Source organism: Spermophilus citellus, assembly GCF_964194105.1.
Source record: "Spermophilus citellus genome assembly, chromosome: 8".
NCBI classification, from domain to species: Eukaryota; Metazoa; Chordata; class Mammalia; order Rodentia; family Sciuridae; genus Spermophilus; species Spermophilus citellus.
The window spans coordinates 126,172,106-126,185,468 of record NC_138189.1 but is presented as its reverse complement, the minus strand read 5'-3'; the positions used below and the strand labels follow the sequence as shown (position 1 = coordinate 126,185,468).

General features: G+C 35.1%; 1 protein-coding gene across 6 annotated transcripts; it reads left to right on the top strand.

The window, feature by feature from the left end:
- Positions 1-4,444: 4,444 nt before the first annotated feature.
- Positions 4,445-11,771, top strand: FGB (fibrinogen beta chain; the record flags this gene model as incomplete). Of its 6 annotated transcripts, none has more annotated exons than XM_081304574.1 (8): positions 4,445-4,549; positions 7,069-7,119; positions 7,777-7,924; positions 9,114-9,341; positions 9,887-10,000; positions 10,343-10,468; positions 10,677-10,962; positions 11,540-11,771. In XM_081304574.1, the coding sequence occupies 8 exons, from the start codon at positions 4,445-4,447 to the stop codon at positions 11,769-11,771; spliced, it is 1,290 nt and encodes a 429-aa protein (XP_081160700.1). The 6 variants fall into 6 exon arrangements, with proteins under 6 accessions (XP_081160700.1, XP_081160699.1, XP_081160698.1 ...); XM_081304573.1 differs by having other exon boundaries at positions 7,069-7,260; positions 7,873-7,924; XM_081304572.1 differs by having other exon boundaries at positions 7,069-7,260; positions 7,741-7,924; positions 10,352-10,468.
- Between the last annotated feature and the right edge of the window lie 1,592 nt (positions 11,772-13,363).

Here is a 13,363-nt window from a genome sequence, read left to right as displayed (position 1 = left end):
ACTTCATTAAATCTTTGATGAATCTTGAGCCTATTTTACAGAAAAATATTGCTAATTTAATTGAAAAAATAGCTATCAAATGATGAAAAGTTTTTAATATGAATGTTACTGAAGCGCTCAAAAATAAAATTAAATCTTTCATTTCCCTCCAGAGTTTTATTGCTGGTACCATATACTTAATATGTAAAAAAATTTAGTGATATGTTGCATTATTGGAAAATATAGCTTTTTTCTCCAAAGTACACTTTCTGCCTAAAAATAAGCAGCCAGCCCAATTCCAAAATACTTAATTTAATTTTTCTTCAGATTTGTTTGGGTTCCAGAAACCATCTCAGCCTAAGTTATTGAAAGGTAAAGTGCAATAGGTGCTATTGAAAGGCCATCAAGGGTCTCTCAGATTTGACAGAAAAATTTAACCATTAAGTTTGCAAGTTTTGGTAGGTCTGCTAGTGCAGCTTGTGGACTTTCTCTCTAGAAACGTGTATGACTTCAGGCCACCTCACCCAGTTGTCTGAAACTTCCTTTGCAAATCTCAAATCGGGGGAGAGAATTTGATAGAGCTTGCTTGCATAAAGAGTATGTCTACCCCTAGCGTGGTCACTTGTGTTCAGAAGTCAGGGCATCATACTACCAGCAGGACCACTGGAGCTGCACTCTTGAGTTTTAGGGGTCATTCCAGGAGAAGGGAGGTGGTCACTACACCCTTTTTTTTTGTCTCAATGTGACAAAACTAGAAGATCAATTTGTCTTTTTTCTAGCTCTTAGGATCTGCACCTGATGAAAGAAGAAAATACTCCATCATCCCTTTCCATGTTGACTCCTGTACATAGAGCAGGCTGACATCTCCTAAGTTAATAGTGGAAGACCCTCCACAAGAGAAAGCTGCCTACTCCTTTTCTTCCCTGTCACCTGCTTTCCCATAGAGGATGGCTAACCAACTTCAGGTGTCGCTGCCACCTGGTCTTGGGCTTGTACAACAAAAATAGAAGTTCAGGAGATTAGACAATGAGGAATAGAGGGAAGAGAGGGAGGATAGGAAAAGGAAACACAGTGAGATGAATCTTACATAATTTGCGTATGTACATCACAGTGAATCCCACCATCATGTACGTCCACAAGAATGGGGTCCTAGTTAGAATAAGATATATTCCCTGCTTGTATAATTATGTCAAAATGGATTTCAAATCATGTATAACTAAAGAGAACCAAAGAAGAACTAAAAAAAAAATAACTCTAGTCCAGCCTGACCTCCAACTCTTCCCTTTGGATTGTGATTCTCAAACTGTAGCTCCAGGAAAACATGATTGAAGACTAAGAATGATTTAGTTTAAAATCTCCAAAACTATACTTATTTAGATAAAGAAGATCAATATTTCATTTTATTCATTTGTTCATTTATATATTCATAAACTTGCTCAAAAGATATATCTGAAATACTTCCTAGGTGCCAGGTGCATGAATAAAACATACAATGATTCAAACTATGAGTTTCTAGTCCACAAGTGTCCTTTTCCTTTCAAGTCCTTTCCCCCTGCTGAAATAATACTGGGTTCTTAAGTCACTGTTGCCAAATCCCTGCTTTCCTACTCAGCCCAAGTTACTGTAGGTAATGTCCATTTTCTCTTTCCCACTAGACATAGAGCTTCATAAGCCCAGGGCCCTTGTCTATCTTGTTCACCTAAGTGTCCCTGCTCCTATCAAACTACCTGCCACAAAGCAGATGCTCTGTAAATAGCTACTAAACACAAATCTCCTTGCTGTATGTAGATTAGGCCTGACATGAATCATAAAAGTAACAGCAGCAATTGCATTGACGATCAGTGCCTGCAAGTCTTTTGCCTTTCATGCCAGAGAGCTGCTGGCAGGACAGATTATCTCTGTTTTCTCTGTCACTGATTTACTGCCCTGGACTTAGGTAACAACATCAGCTAATAGGACGAGCAGTGCAACATTGACCTCAAAACATAACTGAACAAACAGTACTCCCTTTATCCTCCACCAATGGCATCAACTTTGTGAAAAATGTAAACATTTTATTAAGTGGGATCTCTGCAAATACGTTTCTTCTCTTTGAAAACATCCTCAGTTACTTTATAATATTAAGCAAGTTAGAGTGTTAGTACAGAAAAATTCTACAAGAACTATAATTAAAGAAACTCATCACCAACAATACTGCCCATGTCTCTCACACAGACAGGAATATTCATACCCACCCATAGATTAGGGTGAAAATATATGTGAAAGTAAGGGTTAAGAGTGTGTGTGCCCATCTGAAGTACTGTAGTATCTACCCCAAACAACAGCAACAAACAAAAAAAGAAAGTACAGGTTAATTTTGTATAATGTTTACATTCCATTGGGCAATATTGGCATAATAGGCACAGAGCATAGAGGTTGGGTTAGACAGAGTGGGTCAAGTCCTGGTACTAGCACTTTATGTGTGCTCTTGGGTAGTTTAAGCACTCTGAACCTCAGTTTCATTATTTGTTGAGCTCAGTAGTTTCAAAATTAAATAAGATAAATGAATATCGTTGTTGGCATCTGAGGAATGAATCAACGAAGGCCAGTTTACTCACTCATTCTATCTTTATTTATAGAATGTCTGCTATGTCTGTCTTGCTCACCAATGTATCCCCAGACCTCACCAGACCACCTGTCACTTAGGAGGTTCTTAGGTACTACTCATATAGAATGAACATAAGTCTCTCTGTTCTTAAGATAATTCCTTTAGTTTTCTTCCATTTTCCTTCTGCCAGTGGTAAAAAGGCCGGCTGCAGCAGAGCTAGGTGGTAAGGAACTTTCACTGTAACTTTGAACAAGAGTCTACTATATGCTAGAAGAAACTAACAAAATGAACCAATTTCTGAAAATTAATATTTATCAACTTGTGGACTGGAAATATAATAATACATCGCCTCAAAAATTGTTTGAATCTTCTTAACAAATAGTTCTTTTAAAAATCAGCAAGAACCTATACATCACAAAATAACATCTGTCCAGATTTTTAAAATAAAATTTTCTCAGTTATGTTTGGAAGGAAAATATTCTTGTATCTTATTTTAATTGATAGAGTTAATTTTTCTGTCATCTTGTGTATCCCTCTGTATATTCTAAAGAATATAATTGTAAAGAAAAATGTTCATTCACGACTAATAATTGGGGCACAAATTTGAAAAAAATGCAATCAAATATATTTCTTCAATTAAATTCAATATTCTGTTTCTATATATCTGAGTTAAAAGAATTTGGGAATTTAATCTATACTATCAAGAGAAAAAAGAAATTCACTGTTTCACACTATTACCAAGATTGTGTTTCAAAGCACTGTTTAAAACTTCCCCAATCCAAACTCAGATAACTTATCATCTTCCTAATAAAAAACATTTTGCAAACTTAATAAGAATATTTTACTTTCCATACAAACAGAACAAAACAAAATAGGAAATACTTTTAAACAGTGCACCTGATGGGATTTCCTTTTGATTCTTGCAGGAGTTCTTAGTCTCAATTGCAATAAACAAATGAACAGATAAGAAAGATGGATCTTGTGACTTATGAGAAATGATGAAGAAAAATTAAGTGTGGGAACAAACTGAAAGAGAAGTACAAAGTCATTACTGTTATGAAGGCTTCCCAATGTTATAATGACATTGTTTTTAATAAGCAATCTGATAGAAAATAAAATATGAAAATTGATTATTATGGATTATATGAAATGTTAACTATGTATCCAGTCACTATAATGTCAATTTTGATTTGAGAATCTATAAACTATTAGTTATTTTAATAATGATTAGAATTTGTTGTAAGTTTTAATTTACATTAATAAAAGACAAAGTATAAAAACTAGTCAGGGTTAAAAAAAGATCTGGACATTTTCTTTCCGATGTTTGTCTATCAAAGACATGAATTGTTATTTTTTAATTCTGATTAATGTCTACAGAAAGGATAAACACATGATGACATAAATTACTCTTGGTTTTAATGGCCTCTTGTAAAATCGAATTATATGTTTGCCTCAAAACCTAGCACATATGGTGTATCTTTAGTGGGTTCCTAATCTTAGTGATTGCTTTCTGAGTGGCTCAAACTTTGTGATTCTATTAAATTTTTTTCCCTGCAGATTCTTTGTGAACTTGTGTGGCATTAATTTATGAGAAATGTGATACATCTCTTCCAGGAATGTTCTAAATTTCCACCATTTTTCTGGTTAAATGAGTGGAGGAGATTAGTGTTTCTAAATTAAACCAACAGCAGAGAAGAGTTGTATCACAAGTAAATAAGTCTTGCTGGGAAGATGTTGCTTAAGTGATAAAATGGTTCAGCCAACAAGGGAACCAAAAAATTAAATATTAACTAAGGGAAGGTAACCATTTCTGAAATCATGCCTAACAGAGGACCCAAGTATATATAGTTGAAGTTCTCTCTGGTCTTCAGGCAGAAGATGATTTCTTGGAACTTTCAAAAATTTGAAGCCATGAAACATCTATTATTGCTTCTGTTGTGTGTTTTCTCAGTTAAATCCCAATTTTATGACTACGAAGAAGAGGTGATTTTTTATATTATTCTTCTATTACTAATCTTATTAGTATAAAATATAATACAATCATACTAATGAATAGTTACTTAAATGAAATTAGTGTTGATTATAGCTTGAAACTGAATTGTTAATCTCTAGGATCTAATTTACCTAAAGCTACTTCGTGATGATTCATTTGTGAAAGCAAAATAATTTGATTTTTTGGGTTTATTACTTTTATTTTCCAAGGATGAAGATGGCTTGGCTAATGTAAGATGTATTTTTTTCACTTTTTGTTATCCTGAATGCTATGATTTTCACTTAGTTCTAGCAATACATTATTACAATTATAAGTATAGAATCTAAAAATTGTAAGGGCTAAAAGACAGGAAAAGAGGAGAGTTTTAAAAGAAAAAGCTGTGGTAGATAGGTGGCTTTTTGGTGAGGAGAGCAATATATAGCTCTTGAGATTACTGACTAATTATGAATATGAATTATAATTTACGTTTAAATGAAACGTTTTTCAGATGAGAAAATTTAAATCAGAGGTGGTGTTTATTGTTATTATTGATGGTTATGAAGTCTAACTTTTTATTTTGTCGAACAGTTTTGTCCTCAAGTGTTATCTTTGCCAACTTACTGCTATTTGTTGTTATCAAAAACATAGAAATGCATTTAGAAAAAAGAAATATTTAAGGAATTGTAATTTTATTATCAAATGTATCATGATCAAATTTCTTGTGCATGATAAAGTATCAACACACTAGAAATAAGAATATACAATAAGACTTTGATTCATTTGGCTCTTTTATTGAATTTGGAGAGAACTTTAATGTTCTAATCATCACACTCTTCAAATAAAAAGATAACTTGGTCAATCACATTTGGTGAGAAAAATGGAAAGAAGTTGTGAGACTAAGTTTTTTGAAGCACTTTGCAAGGTACTTTCACATTCTTACTCAGTAACTAATATTCATAGAAATAGTTTAATAGTTTATGTTCCAAAGCAGATTTTCTAGTTTTGGTTATTTTGATAAGTGGTCTTCATAGACTTAAAATCTGTTAAATATTTTTACATGTTTTTCTCTAGTAAAATTGCTTCTTGACTAGCACTCTAAAACAAAAAAGAAAACAGTCTCATTTATAATTTTATTTATAATAAACAGGTGAATTAAATTTGTGTTGGAGCAGACAAGCTCTCCTTGGGACCTTGCCTTTGATATTTCCTCCAAATCTTTTTCATTAAGGATATATGTTATTGAGCAGGGGAATCTGGAGCCAAACTTCCTAGGTTTTAATCCTAGCAGGAAATGTTAAGTAATAAAATTATCTTACAAATAAATGACAATAAAATTCTAAATACAGCTCATTTGGTGACTCTTAGACTCAAACAATTGCAAAAGAGTTCAGGTCCTTCTCCAAATTTTTGTCATTTGTTAATTAGTAATTAAGTCCCCATGAATACAATTACTGACAAAGAGTATATGATAATATATGTAATCCAAGCCAAAACCTTTATATTGCACTGCATATTTTGCAATTCAAGTTCATTTAATGCAATATTTTTGTTAATACATAATTTTTATTACAACATATAAATCTTAAGAATTATTTTAAATATGAGATAATATTGGTATTTCACATAGAGACCATATAGGAAATTTCAAAATTATATTTTAATAAATTTTGTTAATAGGAAATAAGAGTGAAATTTGAATTAAGAGTGAAGAAGCCACTTAAACTATAATATCTGTTATGTATGATTCCAACATATATAATATTCCAAGTTATAATGAGCATTTACAATGGGCCTAGTACTATTCTGAGTTTGTCATACATAAGTCATTAAATCCTTACAGTAATCTTATGAGACAGATATAAACTACAGTTATCCTTGTTTTACAGATGAGGAAACGGGGACACAGACAGAGTAACTTGCTCAGGGTCTTATAGTAAATGTAGGGTCACAGTTGAAAGCCAGGCAATCTGACCCCAGAATACCTTATTTCTCTTGCAACATGTTAGGGTCAAAGTTTGTCTTATTACAAATCAAATTTAAGTAAATTTCACTTTAAATAAACCTTATATTGTCTGTTACATATGATCCTATAGGATAGACTGATGATCAATTTGTAAAAGTTGAAAGTGGGGAAATGATAAATAATAATTATAGGAATTTAGTAATCTAAGGGACTTAAGAATATTCATTCTTCTTGACTGTATAGACTCCTGAGAATTTTGTGTGTTCCAATGTTTGGGTTTCAAGAACCTGAGGTCAAGGTTATTCATAATCTCATATAGTTTTCTCTTAGAGGCTCTCTTTAAAAACTCTCTTGGGTATGGTAGTCTTAGATGCTATTCTTCTTTCATCCTTTTCTGAAGAGACATAAGTAACCTTCTGATTTTCTACCACAAACTAGCCAGTGGATGGACCTTAAGCAAATCTTCAGGTTTGTGACAACCTCAGTTATAAAATGAGGGTGTTGGAATAGTTTCATCTCAAATCTTCTCTAACAGTCATCATTCTATTTCTGTCTGGCTTTCTGCAGGCTGTAGTGGATGCTCGTGGTCATCGACCCATTGACCGGAGGAGGGAAGAGGCTCCCAGCCTGAGACCTGCCCCACCTCCCATTAGTGGAGGTGGCTATCGGGCTCGTCCAGCCAAAGCAGTTGCCGGTCAGAAAAAAGTGGAAAGAAAAGCCCCGGATGCTGGAGGCTGTCTTCATGCTGACCCAGACCTGGTAAGCATTGACATTTCTTGCAGTGGTGGGTCTCCCATGCAGAGAAAGTCTAGGTTTTCATTTACCCACATTACCATCATTGCTATTTTGTTTATTTATTTTGGAAATAAAATTCGGAACATAAACCTAATTTGGTCTTTGGTGTAGTCTCCCTTTCTTGTGTTCTTTGGTCTGGGCCTAGGAAAACAAGTTAGGATATGTGGGTATTGTCTTTGCTTTAAATTTCACCTAATTCTTTTGTTCAAGTTGATAAAATTTTCATCGCCTCATTACATTTCTTCTGTGGTAAGGATTATTTCAAGTTTTCAAAATATGTAAATATATGATGATGCTAATTCTGACATTTCTGGTCTTCCATAGAGCAAGTCAAATAACACAGTGTTACATTGACTAATGAGATAACTGGATTGTTATATGCACTATTTTAACAAGTATCCATAATCCACATCCTTTCTCTAATGCCTGCTTTCTTCTTTGTAGGGGGTGTTGTGTCCTACAGGATGTCAGTTGCAAGATACTCTGCTAAACCAGGAAAAACCAATCAAAAACAGCATTGCAGAATTAAACAACAATGTGGAGTCTGTTTCCCAGACTTCCTCCAACACATTCCAGTACATGACTCTGCTAAAAGACATGTGGAAAAAGAGGCAGGCACAAGTAAAAGGTGGATATTCTTGTGTTTTCCATTTGATTCTCAGTTATAAAATCAGCTGTGAGAATGCATGATTATGAGATCAGCATTTCTAAACTGGTCTAAATAGCATCAATATTGCTTTCAGTATGCATCTGATTACATTAAGATCCTGGCTTAGGCATCTGCACCAGTGATTCACCAGATAAACATGATCAAAGTTTTGTTCCCAGTGTGACTTCAACAAGAGTGATCTATGAAAAATTTTACTATAATTTCTCATTGTTCATCTATAAGAAATTTGGTCGATGACTCAGAAGATAAAGATTCACAAAGTGAGCCGGGCCCAGTGCTGCCGGCCTGTAATCCCAGCTGCTGGGGGCGCTAAGGAAGGAGGGTTGTGAATTCAAAGCCCAGCCTCAGCAACAGTGAGATGCTAAGCTACAAAGTGAGACCCTGTCCCTAAATAAAATATAAATTAGGACTGGGAATGTGGCTCAGTGGTTGAGTGCCCCGAGTTCAATCTCTAGTACCAAAAAATTAAAAATGAAAAAATTTACAAAAGATTTACCAAGTGAAAATTTAGCACATATAGATTGAATATTTGAGGTTTTGAATGTGAAAGAGAAATCCATGATATATTTCATTGTCACATGCACAGGGACGTCTCAACTGTGAATCTTAAGATCTCAATGCTTAGGGGTACTGGCTTGGTGTTTAGGGATCAACTAGAGTATGAACCTGGCTTCTCAGTAACATACCTAAGTTTGTACACTTTTCAAATGAGTTGAAGGAATCATAGCATCTCTCTTTTAACTTTTGACGTTCTATAGTACTTATGCAAGGTGTATACAGAAATCAAATGCATTTGCTCTAGAAGATGTTGAACTTCTGAGATGGAAGGCCCAAATACTGCTTTCTCCTCTTTTCTTCGTCAAAGAAATAAGCAACATATTGTATCCATTATTGGATATAATCTTTAAATTATACCTATGGTAAATTACTCACATAGTGGTGATAATGCTGAAGTTCTATGGCTTTGCTAATTTGTCTATGCCTTTTCAAAATAATTTTCCTTAAGTACAACTATATATCATGATTACTTGATAGTAGCTCAATGTCTCTTATTCTCAGCAAACTAAAATCATAATTATATAGTTGAATATACTTAGCTTTTTATGAGGCAAATGCTGACCATCCCTGTATAATTTCATTTTTCTAGACAATGAAAATGTCATTAATGAGTACTCTTCAGCACTGGAAAACCAACGATTATATATAGATGAGACCGTGAATGAAAACATCCCAACTAACCTTCGTGTGCTCCGCTCAATCCTGGAAGACCTGAGAAGCAAAATACAAAAATTAGAATCTGATGTCTCAGCACAGATGGAATACTGCCAAGCCCCGTGCACTGTCAGCTGCAATATCCCTGTGGTGTCTGGCAAAGGTAAGTAGTTAGTAAACATACTTCTATCAGATTCCAGAAGAATTCACATTCTTTAAAAATAAAAGAATTAAAAAGTGGATCCAGTACATTTTCCTCAGTGGAGCCTAATATCATGGAGATGTCATTAGCATGTTGTGGTATGCCTTGGCCTGGTGATTTTGCCAATTTCCTATAAGCAGGGTGGAATATAATGATGGTGGTAGTTTCAAGGGTATCTGATGTACAGTCTATGAATGTACTTGGGTGAACAGATGGCAGGGACAGGGATTGGAGCTTCTCCATCCCATGTGTTCCATCCATTTGGGGATTCTCCTAGGCACAAGAGGGGGTTAGGGAGGGCCCTTTTCATTTACTCAGCAGATAGAATTCTTCAAAACTAAGTTTGATTTTCAAAGAAAGACCCAGTGTTTTATACTATTAAAACAATTCTCAAATGTCTATAATAAAACAGTCCCCCCCTAACCTATATAATCATTTTTGATAAAGAACTGACCAAGTAATGATGCTATAGACCCTGAACATAAGATGTTATCTTATGTTTGCAGAATGTGAAGAAATCATCAGGAAAGGTGGTGAAACATCTGAAATGTATCTCATTAAGCCTGACAGGTCCAGCAAACCCTATAGAGTATACTGTGACATGACCACAGAAAATGGAGGTAAGTATTGGACAGTGGTTCTTTCGAATACCGGACAGGAAACAAGACTTTGCTGTGACATAGCTGGCAAAGAGCAATTTGATTTGGAATTCAATCTGATATTTTAAAAGTTTTTAAGTATCTATGATTTACAAGTCGGGATAAGATCAAGCATATTTCATTTCCAAAGAGTTTAATAAGAGTTTCCTCTCATATTTATTTTCATGATTCTGTGCATTTTGGAGAACTAAATTTAAGTGGGCATAAGGTAAATTGAATGGACAATGGATTCAGATGTTCTTTTCAAAGCGATATCACTTATTATTGGCTAATTTATGCTATCTTTGTTTCCATCAACCATAGGATGGACAGTAATTCAGAACCGTCAGGATGGTAGCGTTGACTTTGGCAGAAAATGGGAACCCTATAAAAAAGGATTTGGAAATATTGCAACCAATGCAGATGGAAAGAAATACTGTGGCCTACCAGGTAAAAACTAGTAGGAGAAAATAAAATTATTGTATTTCAAATGGGATTTTTTTTCCATTGTAAGAGCATTGATTAGAGTCTGTTTTAGGTAGTTAAAAGGAGTTTAATTAGAAAACTGTAAAAGCAAAAGATAGATAAGAAAAGCAGGGTTTTTGTTTGTTTCCAAATATTTGATATTTGGTAACATTTTATTCTGTTTTTCCTTTAGGTGAGTATTGGCTTGGAAATGATAAGATCAATGAACTTACTGAGATGGGAGCCACAGAACTTTTGATTGAAATGGAGGATTGGAAAGGAGACAAGGTGAAGGCGCATTATGGACTCTTCACGGTGCAGAATGAGGCCAATAAATACAGAATCTCAGTGGGCAACTACAAAGGAACAGCCGGCAATGCTCTCATGGATGGAGCTTCTCAACTGGTAGGAGAAAACAGAACAATGACCATCCACAATGGCATGTTCTTCAGCACCTACGACAGAGACAATGATGGCTGGTATGTGCAGCATTCTTCACTCCTAATTTAAAAGTCCCTACTAGTATTATTATTCAGCATCATTTAACAGCTAATGTTATTAGCAACCACAATCTGTCACCCAATGCATGTTTCACTTAAAAGCATTTCAACTATAAAGTAGAAATTATTATTCTCACTTTATAAATGCAACTTCAAGAAACTAAATAATTAACCCAAAGTCACAGTAAGAGAAGGAACTGGAATTAGACCACACTCATTTTCTGAGCAATGAGCATTCATACCTACATATCTATGTTCTAATGTTTATTTGAAGATCTTCATTTTGATTTCCAGGGTTCTTAAATACTAATGCATCTGAAAGTTATCATTTCAGTACGAAGTAACCAATGTCATCACTACATGACTTGGCCACATAAGCCCAGCTATCTCCCTTTCTTGCTATGGGACAGGGAAGCCTTTGGTGTATTTATAGGACTTTACATGTAGAACCCAAGGGAAGTACCTCAGTATAGCACTCTCCTGTGGATACTCTGCAAAGATTTAACTTGACAACTGTAGTTCTGCTTCTAGTAACCTAAGACATATTTCCTTTCAGGACAAATGAAGATCCAAGAAAACAGTGTTCTAAAGAAGATGGTGGTGGATGGTGGTATAACAGATGTCACGCAGCCAATCCAAATGGCAGATACTACTGGGGTGGACAGTACAGCTGGGACATGGCCAAGCATGGCACAGATGATGGCGTAGTATGGATGAATTGGAAGGGGTCATGGTATTCAATGAGGAAGATATCGATGAAGATCAGGCCCTTCTTCCCACAGCAATAGTTTCCCAAATGTAGATTTTTATTCTTCTATATGTGACAACATTTTTTACATTATGTTATTGGAATTTTCTTTCATACATTATATCCCTCTGAAAATCTCATATGATTCTGTGTCTTTTTGGAAAAGGTATAGGATAAATGACGTTCAAAGTAGCATGAAATTTTCTTTCATATTCTTCATTCACCTTACCATGAAGTAACTAAGAGGATAGTTGGTGGACAGAGTCAGTTGGTTCGAATTGATTATGAAAAGTTTCAAATCAGGAAGAGAGATAATCTATCCTTATAGAAAAATGATGAGGCAAACTAAAATCTTTTTCTAAACATCCACTTTTAAAACCCTATTTATTTATGTAATATCTGTCACTGAAAACTTTCAGAATTATTAATTAAACCAGTGTCTGTTGCAATAAATCAATGTTTCCTTATTTTGATATCCACACTGCCAATGAGTTAGACTTTGAACTTGTAAGAGAGAGAAGCATCCTCAGCTTCAAGTATCTGATGAGTCAAAATTTTACTCTGTACTATGGGAAAACCACTAATCTATATTAGGATCAGAACTTCCAGGGGATAATCAGGAGCAAGTCTTCATCAAACATTTTTTTTAAAGGGAAATAGCAAAGTAAGAGTATGCATAGTGTTCATGGAAATGAGGTCTACTGATACTCTCAACTAGGTTTTTCTTCTTTACATAGTTATACTAGAAGTAGAACTGTTCTTTCTACTTCTCCTTTTGAAGTGGGTATATTGTTTCAACGTCTCCTCATTGCACCTCAACTGCCCTTGGTAACCCTAGGTTCCTCAGTCCTTTTTTGTCATTGCCATTTATTCTGATGGACCTTAATGCCCTGAAGTTCATTGTATGAATCTACCTTTTTACTACTGTGACTAAAAGACCTGGCAAGAACTATTTTAGTGGAGGAACAGTTTCTTTTCGGTCTCATGGCTTCAGTGGTCTTGTCCATAGTTGGCCAATTCTATTCTTTGGGGTTCCAGGTGAGGCAGAACATCATGGTGGAAGCATGTAGCCCAGGAAAGCAGATGTGAGCATGGCACCAGGAAGCACAGAGTGAGACTCCACTCACCATCAACAAAATGTATCCCCCAACGGCACGCCCTCAATAACAAGCTCCCCCAGCCACACCCTACCTGCCTACGGTTACCACCGAGTTCATCCCTACCGGAGGATTAATGCTGTGATTAGGTTAAGTCTCTCATATCCCAATCATCTCACCTCGAAACCCTCTTGCATTGTTTCACACCTGAGTTTTTTGTAGACACCTCACATCTAAACCATAACACTCATCCTCTTCATTTTTCTAAAAAAAAGGGTATTACTTTCTTTATTCTGAATGCTGTCATGTCATCAAATCTGACTTCAACTTTTATCTGGTTACCCTGCCATGAGTTTTGTCACCTGTAGCTTGTGCTCCTTCTATCACTCTGTCATCTCACAAGTTACTTTCCTGCTTAATGTTAGTTCCTTGCTGTCTATGTCAAAATTCCCTAAAATCAAATTTTTTAGTTAGAGATGAAAATGGCTTACTACTTGGTCCCAGTACCCTCTCCTGCCTACCTACATTTTTGTCA